Source organism: Martes martes, assembly GCF_963455335.1.
Source record: "Martes martes genome assembly, chromosome: 7".
Classification (NCBI taxonomy): domain Eukaryota; kingdom Metazoa; phylum Chordata; class Mammalia; order Carnivora; family Mustelidae; genus Martes; species Martes martes.
The window spans coordinates 117,805,801-117,824,200 of NC_137894.1; the positions used below are offsets into that span (position 1 = coordinate 117,805,801).

General features: G+C 40.7%; 1 protein-coding gene across 1 annotated transcript in view; it reads left to right on the forward strand.

Annotated features, from left to right (window-relative positions):
* The first annotated feature begins 9,939 nt into the window (after window positions 1-9,939).
* EML5 (EMAP like 5) overlaps window positions 9,940-18,400 on the forward strand; it is a 170,979-nt gene continuing 162,518 nt past the window's right edge. Inside the window, exon 1 of the mRNA XM_080807497.1 lies at window positions 9,940-10,268. Within this exon, the coding sequence (XP_080663623.1) occupies window positions 10,072-10,268 (197 nt within the window). The 5' untranslated portion in view covers window positions 9,940-10,071. The remainder of the gene's footprint in view (window positions 10,269-18,400) is intronic.

Genomic DNA, 18,400 nt, shown 5'->3' on the forward strand with positions numbered 1-18,400 from the left:
ACTTTCCTAGGGGGTGCCTGGGTGGCTCAGTGCGTTAAGCCTCCGCCTTCCGCTCAGGTCATGATCCCAGGGTCCTGGGATTCAGCGCCGCATTGAGCCCTGAATCAGGCTCTCTGCTCAGCGGGAGGCCTGCTTCCTCCTCTCTCTCTGCCTGCCTCTCTGCGTACTTGTGATCTCTCTCCGTCAACTAAATAAATAAATAAAATATTTAAAAAGAAATACTTTCCTAGTATAGTAAAGTCTGTGACTTTGAAATGTATATAGTATTTTACTACTGTCTTGTCTTTTATACACCCTGGGTTATCTTCTTTTAGCTCCAGTTATCATATCTCCTTTTTCTGGAACTGCACTATCTACAACTAGACTGTGGTTGCCTCTCCAGGAAATATCCTCCTACATCAAAATCAGCTTAAGACTTACCTTTTCATGAATACTTTGTACCTGTTTATTTTTTTTGCACGACCTATAGTTAATCTATGTTTGTCTCTTATCTTTCCTACCTTATTTTAAAAAAATATATAGTAAGTGGGGGTACCTGGGTGGCTCAGCCATTGGGCGTCTGCCTTCAGCTCAGGTCATGATCCCAGGGTCCTGGAATCAAGCCCCACGTCAGGCTCCCTGCTCCGAGGGAAGCCTGCTTCTCCCTCTCCCATTCCCCTTGCTGTGTTCCCTCGATCCCTGTCTCTCTCTCTGTTGAATAAATAAATAAAATTTTAAACAATATATATAGTAGGTGTTAATGATCAAGAGAATTCAAAAAAGCCTCTTGATAAGAGCATGTTTACTCTCTATTTTGTAATTTTTAAGATATGGCCTTTAGTTTCATTAAAATGTGCATATATATTTATATTTAATTCACTTTATATATATTTTCACTTGTTTTTAAAGGTATTTATGTCCTTATCTTGTTTTCTCCTTTCAAACATAAGTTTTTCAAAGCACAGACCGCAGGTTCCTTTTCCTTAATTACTCCTCCATACTACCGACCTCAGTGATTCACACGTGGGCGCTCAGTTTATGTTTAGGAATGATTATGGTGGTGGTTCTTAACCTTTTTCTTTCTGTGGCATGCTTTCGATTAGTAGAAGCTTTGGTGATCTATTTGAAGGCATTTTAAACATGAAGCAGCTTGAAACAAGTCAACAATAATTATAGAGTAATCACTACTACAGTGGATAATAACATCTTTCAGTATTTGTGCAAGCATCTTCTGGCCTCGAAGGTGTTCTATTCAAAATTCATTGAGCAAAATTGTCTCATTTTTTTCATGAGACTAATGTGAAGATATGTTTCTTACTTCCTACTGGTAGCTAGTTCTGCAACTCTGTGCTGAGGACCGTAGCATTCTTGACATGTAACAACTCCATCTAATCCTCTGTGCTAAGACACTTGACAAACTCTAGCATAACTTCAGGAGCTTACGGCCATGATCCTAGAATTATCTCAGGTCCCTAAAAATGCCTGCCTGAGAAAGCTTGGTGCTACCAGCAGAATTTACCGTTGTTCCAGCCTGGTGAGAGGGCTGTGAACTCCCTCTTAGGGCAGTTACTTTAGAAAGCTTTCAATTATAAATCTGTTTTCTGCCCTTTGAGATGTAAAGCTACCACGGGGAACTACTGCCTAAAGGACAGGAGAGCAGTCTCTTTGAAATGCAAACCTTAGGGGAGATAACTCTCACCCTCAGTCCCTGCATCTGCAGAAATAAACAATTTCCTAAAATTCGTTGTGATAAATGCTAAATGGAGGATAAGGGCCTAACTTTGGTGTCTGCCTTGCTTTCACGTGCACCACTGCCTCCTGTCATATAGAAGTTTATTTCTCCTCCAGATAAGCTTCAATTAACAAATCTGGGTGTCCTAGTCACGTGGACTAATGGCTCTTAACACCCTGCCTTTTCCTTAGCACACCCAGGCTTTAAAAAAATCTCTGCTCTTTTGTTTCAGGGAAGTTGAGTTCAATGACCACTGGACCCTCTCCCTAGCACAATAGTATTACTGAATAAAATCTGTCCTCAGAAAAAGTGTCTAGCTTCGTCTTTGACAATAATATGTTGCACTTCTTGCTTGAGTCAGTGTTCTCGGTTGCTGCAGAAATATATTTTACCTGTTGATTACAGTTTGGTAGCATTTGCATTCAGGAAGTAAGCACTTGGCTGGTGAAGGTTGAATCTGTGTTAGGAGAGATGGTTCCACGGGTCTCCTGTGTTTCTGCACATCTTGTTTGCAGTGGCACGGATTGCCTTTGTTCCAGACTATCTCCTCAAGGATGTTTGAACAACCTTGGAAGACAAAGATAGTGTCTCCCTCTGGAACAAAAAGCAGGTTTATTTATTATCCAGTAGAATAAAGATAAATAAAGATGATGCCTCGCTTGTGGGCAAGAGTCAAAGAGGCTTACTGCCCATTATAAAAGACTTAGGTTCTCTGACCTTGGTTGAAATTCCTTTCCTTAATGAAACTCACTGCCTGCATAATTACCGTCTGGTCCTCTTTGCGTTACTCTGTGGGAATTGGGGCTCAGGGAGCCCATGGCCCAGAGATCACAGAAGAAGCTGAATGATGTAACCTGGAAGTGTGGGCATTAACTCCAACTCCCCAAGAGGTAAACCTTAATAACCAGTGGGAGAGGAAACAGCTGGACAAATAAGTCCTCCCTCCTTTCTTTTTCTTCTACATTTTTAAAATCCTGATTTAAAAAAAAAATATATCTTATTATGGGAAATTTCCAATGTTGCCAAAATTTACTTGGAAACTTAATTTTCATGGTTTTATAATATTTTTCATATGGGCTGAATTTGTTTACTTAAAGTTTCCTCTATGGTTGGATAGTTAGGGTTCCTTAATTTTATTGTTCTAAATTATGCCATAGTAAATATTTTGGCACATGTGTCTTGATCTGTATTTTTTATTATTTCACTATGACAGGTAACTAGCTAAGAAATTAGTGAGTCAAAGGAAAAGAACACTTTTTTTAATTCAGTTAGCCAACATACAGTACAGTACATCATTGGTTTTTGATGTAGTGTTCGATGATTCATTAGTTGCATATAACACCTAGAGCTCATCAGATCACATGCCCTCCTTAATGTCCATCACCCAGTTACCCCATCCCCCGACCCTCTCCCTTTTGTACCCCTCAGTTTGTTTCCCAGAGTCCAGACTCTCTCATGGTTTGTTTGCCTATCTGATATTTTCCCATTCAGTTTTACCTTCCTTCCCCTATGGTCCTCTGCACTATTTCTTATATTCCACATATGAGTGAAACCCTATGATAATTGTCTTTCTCTGATTGGCTTACTTCACTTAGCATAATACCCTCCAGTTCCATCCATGCTGAAGCAAATGGTAGGTATTCATCCTTTCTGATGGCTGAGTAATATTCCATTGTACACATGAACCACATCTTCTCTATCCATTCATCTGTTGAAGGACATCTCGGTCCTTCCACAGTTTGGCTATCATGGGCATTGCTGCTGTGTCATTGAGGGACATGTGCCCCTTCTTTTCACTACATCTGTATCTTTGGGATAACTACCCCAGTAGAGCCATTGCTGGGTCATAGGGTAGTTCTATTTTTAACTTTCTGAGAGACCTCCATACTGTTTGCCAGCTTGCATTCCCACCATCAGTGTAAGAGGGTTCCCTTTCTCCACATCTTTGCCAACATTTGTTTTTTCCTGTCCTGTTAATTTTTGCCATTCTAATTGGTATAAGGTGATATCTCATTGTGGTTTTGATTTGTATTTCCCTGATGGCTAGTGATGTGGAACATATTTTCATGTGTCTGTTGGCCATTTGTATGTCTTCGGAGAAGTGTCTTTTCATGTCTTCTGCCCATTTCTTGACTGGATTGTTTGTTTTTTGGGTGTTGAGTTTGAGAAGTTCTTTATAGGTCTTGGATACTAGCCCTTTATCTGTTATGTCATCTGCAAATATCTTTTCCCATTCTGTAGGTTGCCTTTTAGTTTTATTGACTGTATCCTTTGCCGTGCAGAAGTTTTATCTTGATGAAGTCCCAGTGGTTCATTTTTGTTTTTGTTTCCCTTGCCTTTAGAGACATGTCTTTCAAGAAGTTGCTGCAGCTGAGGTCAAAGAGGTTACTGCCTGCATTCTCCTCTAGGATGTCTGTTTTTGTGCCAGTACCCTGCGCCTTGATGATCACAGCTTTGTAAATAGCTTGAAGTCAGGCATTGTGATGCCCCCGGCTTTGGTTTTCTTTTTCAACATCCCCCTGGCTATTCAGATAAGAACATTTCAAGGCTTGAGATGCCTAAACTGCTTCTAGAAAAATTTCTTGAAACGGGAGTGGCTAATCAGATGCATGATTTTTTATAGATAACTCGGGCTGCAGAATCTAGCGAATAGATCATTATAATTTGAGCTGAGCTATGGCAATGGAGAAAGTGTGAGATGTAGAGATGGGGATGGAGTTTAGGAAAATTTCTAAAATAGAATCAAATGGAGTTGTTAATTGGATATGGAAAGTGGGAAACACCAAAGAACCAAAGACAACTGCCTAGCTTCCCAACCTGCCTACATGGAGGAATACTGATGTTGTTAATGTGGAAAAAAGAAATGGCAAGATGTGTAGAGGTGTAGAAGACAACTTGGTTTGAGACTTCTTTTACTTAAATCATATACCAGTTTTTAGAGGCTTTAGGTAAAATCTAACAAGTACTTGAAAATTTGGTTAGTGATGGACAGCATCTGTTGCTTTGTTCTGCCTGGCATCTGGGGCTAGCTTTAGAATTTTTTTTCAGAGGAGGTTATTTGAGTGGCAATCTGGTTAGAAGAAGTTTTGTCTTTTTTTTTTTTTAAGATTTTATTTATTTATTTGACACACAGTAGAGAACACAAGCAGGGAGAGTGGGAGAGGGAGAAGCAGACTCCCCACTGAGCAAGGAGACCGATGCAGGGCTTGATCCCAGGACCCCAGGACCCCGGGACCATGATCCAAGTGGAAGGCAGACGCTTAACGACTGAGCCACCCAGGCACCCCAAGAAGTTTTGTCTTAAAGCTGCATTTAGAGATGCCTGTGTGGCTCAGTCAGTTAAGTGTCTACCTTCAGCTCAGGTCATGATCCCAGGGTCCTGGGATCGAATCCCACAACAGGCTCCTTTCTCAGCAGGGAGCCTTCTTCTCTCTCTGCCTGCTCCTTCCCCTGCTTATGCTCTCTCTCCCTCTCTCTGACAAATAAATAAATTAACTTAAAAAAATTTTTTTAAAGTACTGCATTTATTTAGCAAACACGTATTACTTTTCAAAAGCTTAGACTGCATGTGTATTTAGTTGTGTAAAGGGAGGTTGTAAAAAGTTGTAAAAAGGAGGTTGAGTAGTACGACAGCATCAAAGTCACTGGGTAACCACTGCTGGCTTCCATTCCTTCTTGTTCTGGTCACACCACTTAAGTTTTCCTTGACAGCATCACCCTTCTCTCACTCTCCCTTCCTGGGTTTTAGTCACCAGGCACTATCCTATGGATCCAAGAGTGGGTTCATATCTAAACTCAATCAATCAGAGCCAATGAGACTGAAGTCTAGGAGTTTCCAATGGAACTGCTGAGGAAAACAAAACAAAACAAAACAGAAAACTCTTTCCATAATCATTTGCTAAGAGACTATGATGTAGAATTGGAAATAGTGGCAGCTAGTTTTCTTGTCTGCCAATGGAGTCAACCCAAAGGAAAAGAGAATTGATGATATGGTTCTGAAAACCTTACTTGAGCCCTAGGATGCCAGTTCTGGGTTTCAATCGTATGTGGCATTAAAATTCCCTTTTTACCTTAAGCCATTTTGAGTGGGTTTCTATTACATACAACCAAAGAAGTCCTGACTAATACAGTATGGGGGATGAGAAAAATGTTCAATTTTTCGAAAGTTTCAACTATTCAAGAAAAAACTAAGAGGGGGTGACCAGGTGCCTCAGTCACTTGAGCAACCGATTCTTGACTTCCGCACAGGTGGTGATTTCAGGATCGTGGGATGGAGCCCAGGATGGGGCTCTGTGCTGAGCATGGAGCCTGCTTAAGTTCTCTCTCCCTTTCCCCTCTGCTCCTCATCCCTCTGCCCCCTCCCTCATACTCTTTCTCTTTAAAAAAAAAAAAAAAGATAAAACTAAAAGGAATCCTGTTGTGACTACACAACTATTCTCTTCTATATTTAGTGGCTGACAAGTGTATATGGAACATGTTCTGTAGTGCCAGGCACTGTGTTAGGCTCTGTGCATAGACAGGTTAGTTTAAAGGTACAGTTACAACAATATATTTATGGACAGTTTATTAAAATATCATTATAATTTATAAGTTGACTGAATTAGCTAGCTGGAATTAATTAATGAATTTGGGGTTTTATATTTTATATACGTTCCTTATATTTCTTTTGCAGACCCAAGGTTAGCCAAAATCAGTGGTCAGCAAATAAAGTTATTTACTTGAATCTTAAAAATATTTCAGGTGTCTGGAATATAAAACTCCATACTGGGAACTCGAGTTTCATGATATAGATGGCCAAAGGGTATTGGAGCTTTTATTCAGAATGTCTCAACAAATTTCTAACTCCTGATATATAGAATTTTGGAGGTCTTTCTCCTGCATCCTTATTTGCACTATTTTCAAAGGTTACTGGTGGTAGAATCTCATCTAGTGATAAAAGATTGATTAAACTTTCTGATGTGATATTAGTAATAGCAGATTATATAAAATTGTAGGCCAAAGAACTAATCAGGCTTGTTTTTTTCTCTGGTAGCATTCATGAATACTTCATTTTTTAGCCACCTTTGTGTCTCAGCTGTCTCTTTTGGTCTTTAGTTGTCAGTTGAGGATGCTTTAATTAAGCATGTTTTTGCTTCACACTCCGCCCTTGGGTCATTAAAAATTGTAACGGAAAACATGCTAATGGAAAAATAAATTGTTTAAATCTGTTATTAATATGAGTATTTAAATATGTATCATGTGATTCATAAGACATTGTACTGAAAAATCTGAAACAGAAAAGTGTATTATTTTTCACCATCCTACATCTCATAAAAATTACATGTAACTAGCAATTAATGTACCACAAATACATCGCAATAAAATATTTCATCTTTTCTAAGTTCACTGCTTAAATTTAAATGATCATTAAGTGTTTCTTTTTCTTACCAGGGGTTTTCAGGGAACTCACTAGGGTGAGCTAGCAAACATATTCTTAAGAAAAAGACAAAAAAATATATAGATGTCAAAGAGAAATTATATGTGCCTTTGTCCGGAGGACCTTTTTATGGCCTCAGAGCACTTCTCAGGCCTGGGTTCTCTTTTCTCTTCAGCGAGTGCTCAGTCCAAATTCCTCTTTTTTCCTGAGATTGTTATTATCCCAAGTCAAAGAAAAGCTGCGGAGTGGGGCATGTTTCCCCCAGTCTTGCTCACTACCCCCTTCTAATTCTTGGCTGCTCCTGGAAATTAGGACAAGGGTCCTTTTATTACAAAAGTTTTAATCACTCTGGGAATAGCAAAAATAATAAGCTTGAGGACATCTGAAAGCTTAGAAACTACATGAAGTCCTTACACTAAGTTTTTTTGTTTTTGTTTTGTTTTTTTCTTACACTAAGTTTTTCCTGCATCATAGTTCCTCACTACCCTGTTTAGATGATCACATACTGGGAAGTACAGTGAATTTGATTTTTACTCCCAGACTTACTGGTGAAGTTCACCAAATCTACTTGCACCTTCGGAGTTTACTCTTCATGACATGTACGTAACTTCTTTGCTCTGAGATGGGCCTTCCATTCCTGTAGACTAGAAGTCACAATCAAAAGGTGGAAAAACATCCCCTCCATTCAAATAGGTAATTTACATCTTTGAGGATGTAGAGACTGGGTAATATCCATTCCAAGGTATAGATATCGTATAGGAAACAACACTTTTGTGCAGACACATTTCTTAAGAGGATACAAGTTTATTCTAGTTTTTGTCAGATTTCCAAGTTTTGGTATTTTCCAGGGAAACCAAAACTGATTTTTTAGACATGAGTTAGTATTTGTTGTAAAACTTATGACTATCATCATGCACTTAAAACCTTTAATAAAAATATGGATTTCAGGGGCCCCTAGGTGGCTCAGTCAGCTGAGCATTTCTTAGCTCAGCTCAGGTCTGTTGGGTCCGTAATTAAAGGAGCGAGAGTGATACAAAGCGAAGGTCAGGCAAAGCTTTATTTCGCGCCAAGCATCAAGAATCAAACTGACTGGCCGGGGCCATCTCTTGCAAAGAGGCGACCTCTCTCTGCCTTACAGACTAGATTTTAAGGGCAAAAGCCCTGTGGTTGGGCCTGGCCACGCACAGGTGGCCAATGAGATTGTAACACACAGAGAAAGCTAACAGTCATGCTAGGTCACACATAAGTGACCAATTGAATCAATTGAATTACGGTTTACCCTATAGTAGATATTTGAACTAGCCTATCACCTTGGTCAGAATTGGTGCCCAAAAGGTGCCCAAAGGGCGGGGCCCATACTCCTTGGTAGCTTGGGAGACAGTATGCGCCCCCACTGATTGGATACCTCCACCTGGCCTGACCCACCCTTGTATTTGGGCTTTGTTACCTGGGACTGGTTTGCGGGGCTTGTTTTTAAGTAAGTGCCCTGGGGGGAAGGGGGGGCAGGGACAGTTTAAGTTTTACTGTATAAACAACAAAATCACTGTTTAACCGCATGGAGCTGCTCTGGCTAAATAGGCCCTTACAGGTCTTGAGATCCCGCATTGGGCTCCACGCTGGGCGTGCAGCCTATATAAAAAAAAATAAAAATATGGATTTTTTATTATTTTTATAGGTACTGGTAAATCTTTGCGTAATCCTGTGAGAAAAGGGGGCACTTAGAAAACTGAAAAGGAGCTGAACTGGCGTAGTGAGGAATTCACTGCTCCCAATAATTTTGTTTCGGGGATATTCTCCAGGATCACAATACTCAAGCCATCTTACTTCACCAATACTACGATGCAAGACATATCAACAGTTTATTGGTATTTGAAATATTAATTAAAAATAAATTCAGGTGCCATAGCTATTTATTAAGAAATCCGACGTAGGGTGTTGTTGCATGATCTATATCCTCCTGTCCGTTTTAAGGTCACCTGCACAAATAAGAAAACCTACACTTAAAAAGTCAGGCTTTACCCCAATGGCTGGTATAGTGAGCAGTATGAAGCACCAAGAAAAACACACACACGAAGTATCAGGGAAAAAATGAGATTGGCATCCTAGTGTTGATTCTCCCAGGCGCAAACGTAGTCCTGGTCGGGAGAGAGGCCTTTCCAGACAGACAGGCGCTTCACCGTTTCCAAGCAGCAGGAAGCTGGGGGTCGCCCACGGTCCGCCAGGGGTCTCGTCTTGGGGTCTCAGTGAGGGCTCAGCGCCTGTGAGCAGCTGGGGACTCAGCGCCAAGGCCGCGGTCGGGGGTGGAGGGTGCGGGTGTGTAAGGGCTCCGTCGCTGGAGGAGAGCCGCGCAGCAGTGGTCGCCTGCCGCTCCGCATGCCCTCACTGTCTCCAGCTGAGAAGGGCGGGGCGAAACGGGCGCGGGCGGCGTGGGCGGCGACGGCGGCTGGGGGCGGGGCCACGCGAGGCCGCGCCGCCGCTTTTTTCGGTCCGGGGACGCGCGGCGCGAGCGCGCGGGGCTTGAGGGACTGGGACGAGGCCGCGGCCGGACGCGAACGCCGCAGGTGACCCGGGCGGGGAGTCGGCTGCGCGGGCGGTGGCTGAGGAGTGGAGGCGGGGGGCGGGACCTCGCTCGGCTCGGCTCAAAGCCTGGGCGCTGCGGGCCGCGGAGACGAGCCTAGGCGGACGCAGGGCGCGCGGCATCTCACTTGACGGCCGGCGGCGTCCGCGGCCCTCAGCATGTTCCGCGAGGCGAGGGTTCTCCTCCCGCCCGTGGGCTGAGGCGGCGGCGGCGGCCAGAAGAGGCGACATGCACCTGCCCGGCGCGGCTTAGAGGACGCGGCAGGCGGGAAGTCCCGGCCGCCAGCGGGAGGGCTTTCTTCGCCGGGCCGCGGCCGCCTGTCGCCGCCGCGGGCCCGAGCTGGAGCGGCGGGGTGGGCGCCCCGACATGGCGGCCCGGAGCGCCCCGAACTGCCACCTGCGGCTCGAGTGGGTGTACGGCTACCGGGGCCACCAGTGCCGCAACAACCTCTACTACACGGCGGCCAAGGAGATCGTGTACTTCGTGGCGGGCGTCGGCGTGGTGTACAGCCCGCGGGAGCATCGACAGAAGTTCTACCGGGGCCACAGCGACGACATCATCAGGTACGGGGGGGCGGGGGCGGCCGTCAGCCCCGCGAACCGCTCGCGGAGTTGGCACTTGCGCGTCCTTCTGGGTGCCTGCCGTGACCCGCTCCTGCGGGGAGCATCGCCCCAGGCAGAAACCCGCCAGTGTCTTGTCCCGGATCCACCCTGGTGACACCCGACAAACGCCTTTCCCCGTCTCCGTGTTCTAGAGTCTCTCCGTCGGGTCGGTGCGGTGACACCTGGGCGTTCGGTTTTATGGCTTTGTGCCCACTTCCTCCTTCAAATTTATGAAAACTGCAAAAAGGTTATTTTGGTAGCAGTTTATTCCTTTAAATCCCGCCGGAGATTTCTTATTAAACGAGTTCTTAAAGTACCAAGGTGGAAATCCTTTACCTAATAGGAAACTGACAAAAACACCGCGAGCTGTAGGCTCTAAAATACTAGGTCTTGGGAAGCGCGCGCAGGTGGCAGCCTGGAGGGCACTCACCTCGTGGCCATAATAATGAGTTCAGATTTCACTGCCTACTGTTATCAGCAGACAGAAAAGAAACCCCGGCAGCCTTCAGGTGATTCATTGGAAATGAACAATTTGCACACCTGAGGGCACTTTGGTGTGGAGGGTTTAATCTGAAGAAGCAGCTGAAAGTGATTACCTCTGATTTCTAATTCTCTTGTTTTTGTTTTTCCTTAAAGCACTCCTAATAAGTTCAGTTTTGTGCTTTTTATTTAACACCCCCCCCCCATTTTAATTAGTCTTTGGGCATTATCTTAAAATTGGTGTCAGTGCTTGTTTACATTTTAGTGAGCGGTATATTCGAAATTTAATTTCCAATCAGTGTCTCAGTGGAACTTTTTTGACAAATAAAGTTAAAAGCTGCAGAAATGATTCTAGGTCATTGATTATGTTTCAAGCACAACATTTTTGTCCTTGACAGGAGAATATATTTAAAAACATTTTGAGAACGTGTTTGTGTGCTGCTTCTGGGTTTTTAACAGAGATACCATGATTTGACTTGGTTGCTCAGTCTTCTTTATTTATGTTCCACAGGATTTAAATTGGGCATTTCAAGTCCAGTATCTTCATTTGCTATCTTGTAGGCAAGATGCTCTGGTATTTACATTCTGTAAATAACATAGTTCTAGTTTGTGGGATCTCTATAGAACTCTGGTCTTTAAAAGGGAGAAGGAAACCTAAAGGTAGAGCAAAATGAGTAAAGATAAGGAGAGCAAAAACTGAGATTATGGTGTTTTTGTTGGTTGGTTTTTATTCATTCACCCATTCATTCACCCCAAGAGTAGAATTTACCCCAATTCTTTGTCTTTTTCCCGAGTCATTTACAGTTCTTCTCTCCTTTTCCTTTTGTTAGGTCTCCCACAGTACAGGGGAGAGTAGTATTACTTAGTTGAAGCCACGGTGACTGAAGCCCTCTTCCAGATACTAGCTGTTAGGTTGAATTCAGTAGGCGGGGTATGTGTGAACGATTTCGAAGTCTTCTCATGGTGCACTTCTATTGTGTTTTATTCCTTGGTAGTGGAGAGCAGTGTAGTACTGAGGTTTTATGTATCAAATATGATGTATTTGATGGGATAAAATATGTTTTGTTTATTCTTCCAGAAGCAATTAAAGCTATGTTATTTTAGTAAACTAAGGAAGGTAATGCTTTTGTCTTTTTTGGTATATAGAGTTGTGCAGCCCAAACATATATCTCAAAATGACAAACTAATTTTTGCCATAATTGGATACATGGTTATGATTTTATGCAAAAGTTCATCCTTAAAGTAATCGATAACAAAAAGATTTCTCAAAACATTGCATTGGGGTAGTGAAATCTGTATCATTTAGCATCTTGAAATTAGTGGCATGTATTGGATACAGTGCTGAGATTGTAACTTAAAAATCAGTGAAAGAGCTCTGGAAATTTTATTTCAAACAATAATGACACAGATCATTCTTGTTTGTGAAACTGATTAAATTTTTAAACCTTTCAATTTTTGTCAATTTAGTGTTTGAAATGTAAGTATAGAAACTACTCCAGTAACTTTTCAATTATGTCACAACAAAAAATGTAATACTCATAAATGTGATACATGCTGGAAAACAATGTTACTGTAATACATGCTGGAAAACAATGTTATTGTAATGTTAGCTTTAGTAATAAAAAGTCAATCCTATTTTTATCATGTTTTGTTTCCATATTTTGTTGAAACTTACGTAGAATTTATTGGTCAAATATGACTTAGTCTGGGGCTAAGATTATTCCAGAATGAGCAGATTGTTGGCCTTAGGTTTTGAAAATATAGGTGCTATATTGAATCTAAAGACTGTCATTTGCTTACCAGTTCTGTCATCTTACTGCATCTCGTATGGACAATAGTGGTGCCACCTGACTTGTCTTACCATTTTGTGTTGCTTGTGGTTGTCTTATTTTTGCCATCTATCTACATATACTTCTCTAGTAATTTATCCTTTAGTTTTATTTATTTCAGTACTACAGAATCATGTAGAAATTCATTCTACTGTCAGAAATAATAGAGGAATTTTAGGGTCAGTTTTTCTTTCTTTTTTTTTCTGTGTCTCAAGTTACTGATAAAATTCTCCAGCTTTTAAGTGTTTATTACAGGTTTAAATTATAAATTATGAAAGTCTAGACTACTGGTTTTAGTACAAGATGCCATCTATAGCTTGGTCTGTATTTTGAAACTTTTCTCAGTTGTCTTCCCAAAGGGTGCAATAACTTAACTTTTTATTTTTCTTTTTAAAAAGTAGGCTCCATGCCCAGTGTGGAGGCCAGTGGTGGGCTTGAACTCAAAACCCTGAGATCAGGACCTGAGCTGAGATCAAGAGTCAGACACTTGACCAGCTGAGCCACCCAGGCACCCCTAAAATTTATTTTCCTTGTTATGTCCCAACACTTTTTTGTCAAGCTCATTCTTGAAGTGGTGAATATGATTGGCCATTTTCAAATCATTTATCACTCGTGAGGACCACTGATGGTGGTCAAGCTATAGTTAGCTTGGTACATTTTGGTACCTGACTCTGGTTTTCTTATGCAAGTGAACCTCCATATTCAACTGCCTGTGCCCATTGTTTCTGTATTTTCTAGGTATAGAGTTTAAGTTGTTGTTGTTGTTTTAAGATTTTATTTATTTGAGAGAGAGCACTCGCACGTGTTGGGGGCACAGAGACAGAGGGACAAGCAGACTCCCTGCTGAACACAGAACCCGAGGGGCACTCCATCCCAGGACCCTGAAATCAAGAGGCAGATGCTTATCCTAAACAACTGAGCCACTCAGGTGCCCACCCCTCCTTTTTTTTCTAAACATGGTGAAGGTATCTCACAAGTTAGTGATGAGCCTAAATTATATAATGCCTCTGAGATACTTTGGGAAGCATACCATATTAAATGGTTGCAGGTTAGAATGATGATAATCATTCTTCTGGATGGGACTTTTTTTCTTAGACAAAATGGAATTATAGTAGCTTTTTTCTTCAATTGTGGTAGGTAGTGTTCTTAAGAAAGAAAACTGATCATCTGACCAGAGAGAACCTGGTGAGTGAGGAGAAGCCTGACCTTGTGGCTTTTCCTCCCCAGCCATGGCTGAGTTGGGAACTCTGATGGATTCAGAGGGGGGTTAAAAAAAAAAAAAAAAACAGGAAAGAAAACAAAAAAAAAAAGATGAAGCTTCACTGCAATCTAGTAAAAGTGGTTTTCAACAGCTCTATTTATGGTATAGGAATTGAGTTATATGAGTCAAATTATAGTTGGAAAAGCAATTCAGAATGTTGATTTTATGGTCGGTCAATATTGGTCGGTCAATATTTTTTTGTGTTTGTATGGGTTCAAGGTGCAACTTTTTAAAGTCTGGAAGGAATTACTGCAGATCTACTTGTTGCCTACTTATGTTTTCAGTTATATGGCCAGTGTTTCCCATAACTGGCCGATCATCAGAATCATTTAAAGAGCTTCTTGCCAATTTTTTAGACTTTTTCTCAGGTGCACTAAGTCAGAATCCTCTAGAATTGAAGTCCAGAAATCTTTTTTTTTTTTTTCAATTGCTCTAGATGATTCTGTTTGGGAAGCTCACTGTCAATCTGTATTCCAAAACATGCATGCGTAGAATTCTTTACATAAGCAGTTTGAGAAATGGATGTAAACCTCCCTTGAAACCTAATACCATAATTTTCTTAAGCACTGTGTAATATCTAGAAGCAGTACTTCCAAAAATATTAGCATATATACAGATTTAGTAAAATGTCCCTATGTTTAAGTTACTAGAATTTGGTGAGCTTAACTTTCACAAACTATATAATGATTGTATTCTGTAAGATTTCATCTTTTGTGTTTGGATATCAAAACATTTATTATTTGTTTTATAAATACTGCATAGTTTAAGGGATAAAATTAAAAGATGTTTTCAGGGAGAGGTAGGAATTATCTGGAATAATAGTTCAAGTTGTCATAAGTGTAAATTAAATGTATCTTTTTTAAAAAAAAATTTATTTATTTATTTGACAGAGAGTGAGACATCACAAGTAGGCAGAGAGGCAGGCAGAGAGCGAGGGGGAGGCAGGCTCCCCACCGAGCAGAGAGCCCAATGCAGGGCTTGATCTCAGCACCCTGAGATCACGACCCGAGGCGAAGGCAGAGACTTAACCCATTGAGCCACCCAGGAGCCCCTAAATATATCTTTATTAAGGGAAATGTCAGGTTTTTAGATTTCCATTATAATAACTACTATTGTTTTATAATGTCTCATTGAATATGCAGGGAACTAATGAAATATATTTTAGATATAAATGAAGGAAAATGTAGAATAATAAGTTCTTAGAACCATTAAGAACTTACTGTTCAAGGCCTTTTCACACCTCAAGGAAATACAGGTTTCCTTGTTGAGAGTAGCATGTTCTTGTGAAACTTTTTTAAGCCAAAATGGTGTAAAGCAAAGAAACAATTACCATTAATCATATGGAAAATACTTTGTACATTCCTAGACCCAAAAAATAACTTCTCTTAGCTTTTCTGATACCTTAGTTACATATTGCTAATGGATGCACAAATTAAATTGAAATATAAAGCACACATGGTCACAGACACACTTCAAAAATATGACGGCTTGATGCTGGGATGCTGAATGTAGTTCCAAGCAAGGAGCTTTGGGGGGCCACTCTCCCTGCTTGGGGTATATGCTCTGTGACAGCTTGAAGTAAAAGAAATGCTATTTCTGTTTTTTACCTTTTTTCGGTGAAAGATAAGTTCCTTTTAAGATTCCTTTCAGTTAGTGAAAACAGGTTCTAAAGTAGGTCTTTAGTAAAGCAGGGTGGCGTAATGAACTTTCAAAAAAAAAACCCAAAATGGGAGATACCTGTATTTATTGAGCATTAACTTTGTGTAAGGGTCCTGCCTGAAAATATTATGAGTATAAAGATACAATCAGTCCAGTGAAGAATTACTTAGGATACTGTGTATACTAGGGATAGCGCTGGTATACCTGTAATCTGGTATGTGCAAGGGACATAACAGTTCACAACGATGTTTCTTAGTGAATATAGTACTTTAACTGGGTCTTTAAGGAAAACTGGAGGACATGTCATCAAAAGAAATGAATGAAGGTATAGCATCCTGGGAAGGTATAGCATCATATGCAGTGGTCTCATGTTAAGAGAGAATATTTGGAAGAGTTATTTGTACTCACTATCTTCAGTTTTGTTTTGTTTTTAAGGATTTATCCATTTTATAGAGAGTGTGAGTGGGAGGGATGGAGGGATAGGGAGAGAGAATCTCAAGCAGACTCCACGCTGAATGTAGAGCCCAATGCGGGGTTCAGTCTCACGATGCCAAGATCACGACCTGAGCTGAAACCAGGAGGCAGATGATCACCTGACTGGGCCACCCAGATGCCCCTTCAGTTCTTTTTCTTCCATTCAGTCCTTTCTGTTTCTGTCCCTTCAGTCTTTCTGTTTTACCATAGCAGCTCTTATCAAGGTCACCAATGATCTCCACATTGCCACATCCGTTGATCAACTCTGTTTTTATCTTTTATTTACTTGCCACAGTCTGTCACTCTCACTTTCTTCAGACACTTTCTTCGGTGGCATTTGGGACACATCTTAGCATAGAAATGGGTATTTCTTATTCTTTCAGCAAGTATTTATTGAGTACCTATTATTTTTCAGGGACTAATCTTAGCATTAGAGATACAGCAGTGAACCAAACAGATGAAATTCTTTACCCTCTTGGAATTTATGTCTACTGGGGGAAGATATAGAATAAACAAGAAATATATTATCTGGTATATATATATTATATACAATATATATATGGTAAATACTATATATGTACTATATCCATATGTTATATACATATGTATAGTATGTATAGTATATAGTATATATATTAGATGGTATTATATATAATTATAATGTGTTTGAATAGTGCAGGACTTAGGGGCACTGACTGCCCCATGCAGTTGAAAACCTGAGTATAGGGGGCGCCTGGGTAGCTCAGTTGGTTAAGCGACTGCCTTCGGCTCAGGTCATGATCCCAGGGTCCTGGGATCGAGTCCCACAACAGGCTCCCTGCTCAGTAGGAAGTCTGCTTCTCCCGCTGACCTCTCTACTCTCATACTCTCTCTTTCATTGTCTCTCTCTACCTCTCAAATAAATAAATAAAAATATTTTTTAAAAAAACTGCATATAACTTGACTTCCTCAAAAATTAACTAATAGCCTGCTATTGAACAGAAGTCTTAGCAATACCATAAACAGTTGATTAATACATATTTTGTATGTGGTATGTATTTTATACTATATAATTACAATAAAGTAAGGTAAGAGAAAAGATTTTTAAAATCCTAAGGAAGGGGTGCCTGGGTGGATCAGTCAGTTAAGTGTCTGCCTTTGGCTCAGGTCATGATCTCAGGGTCCTGGGATTGGGCCCCCACTTCTATCTCTCTCTCAGGTAAATAGATAAAATCTTAAAAAAGTGTATTTAAAAAAAATCCTAAGGAAGAGAAAATACACTTACAGTCTTGTAATATACTCACTGAAAAAAAAATCTCCATATAAGTGGATCAAGGGCCAACTGTATATATTATGTATAAGGGCTTTAAAAAAAAAAAGGAAAGTGAGGTAGAGACTAGAAACTATTGGAAAGAGTTTAGATAGGGTAGTCAAGAGGGCCTCACTGTAAAGTATAGCACTTGAGTAGAGACTTGGAGATAAGGAAATGTGTTGCTGTGTGGGTATTTTAAAGGAAGGACATTTCAAACAAAGGAACTATCATGTGCAAAAGCCCTGAAGTGGAATGCTCATGTGTGAGGCAAAGTCAGAAAGTTAGTGTGGTTGGAGTGCAGTGAATTTGAGTGATATTAGTAAGAAATGAGGTCTGCTGAAGCAATGGTTGTGGGGCAGATTGCATAGGACTTCCTGGGCTGAGAGGATTTTATTTTAGTCTTCCCATTTGAGATTGGAAGTTACTGGAACACTTTAATCAAGTTAATGACATAATTTGACTTAATGGTTTATCAAGATCACTCTGACTCCAAGGTTCAGAACAGACAGGGAGAGGGGCAAGATGGAAAAAGACTGCTGGAATAATCTAGTGAAGAGATATGGGTGACTTGTGCCAGAATGCTAACAGTGCAGGTAGTAAGAAAAGGTCAGCTATATTTCAAAGATAGAAACAACATGATTTGCTTATGGATCAGATATAACTTGTGATAGTCAATGATAATCACGTTTTTGGTTGAAACAACTGAAAGCATGGAATTGCTAATTACTGAACTGGGAAAGACTGTGGGAAGGGAAAATTTTATGTTTTGGGAGAAAAGACCATGAACTCTGTTTTAGAAGTGTTAAATATGAGATACTAATAGACAGTCAAATGGAGTTGTGAATTAGGCTGTTGAACATATGTGTCTGTGATTCAGGGGAGCAGTCTAGGCTGCTATAAATTTACGTGTTATTGGTATGTAGATAATATTTAATAAAGCCGTGAACCTGGATGAGATCACTGAGGGATTAAGTATAGATGGAGAGAAGATCTAAAAAAAATGGATTCCTGTGGCACTCCAACATTTAAATGTATAACTTGAAAAAGAACTGATGAAAAAAATGTGACCAGAGAGGCAGGAGAAAAACCAAGAGGGTGT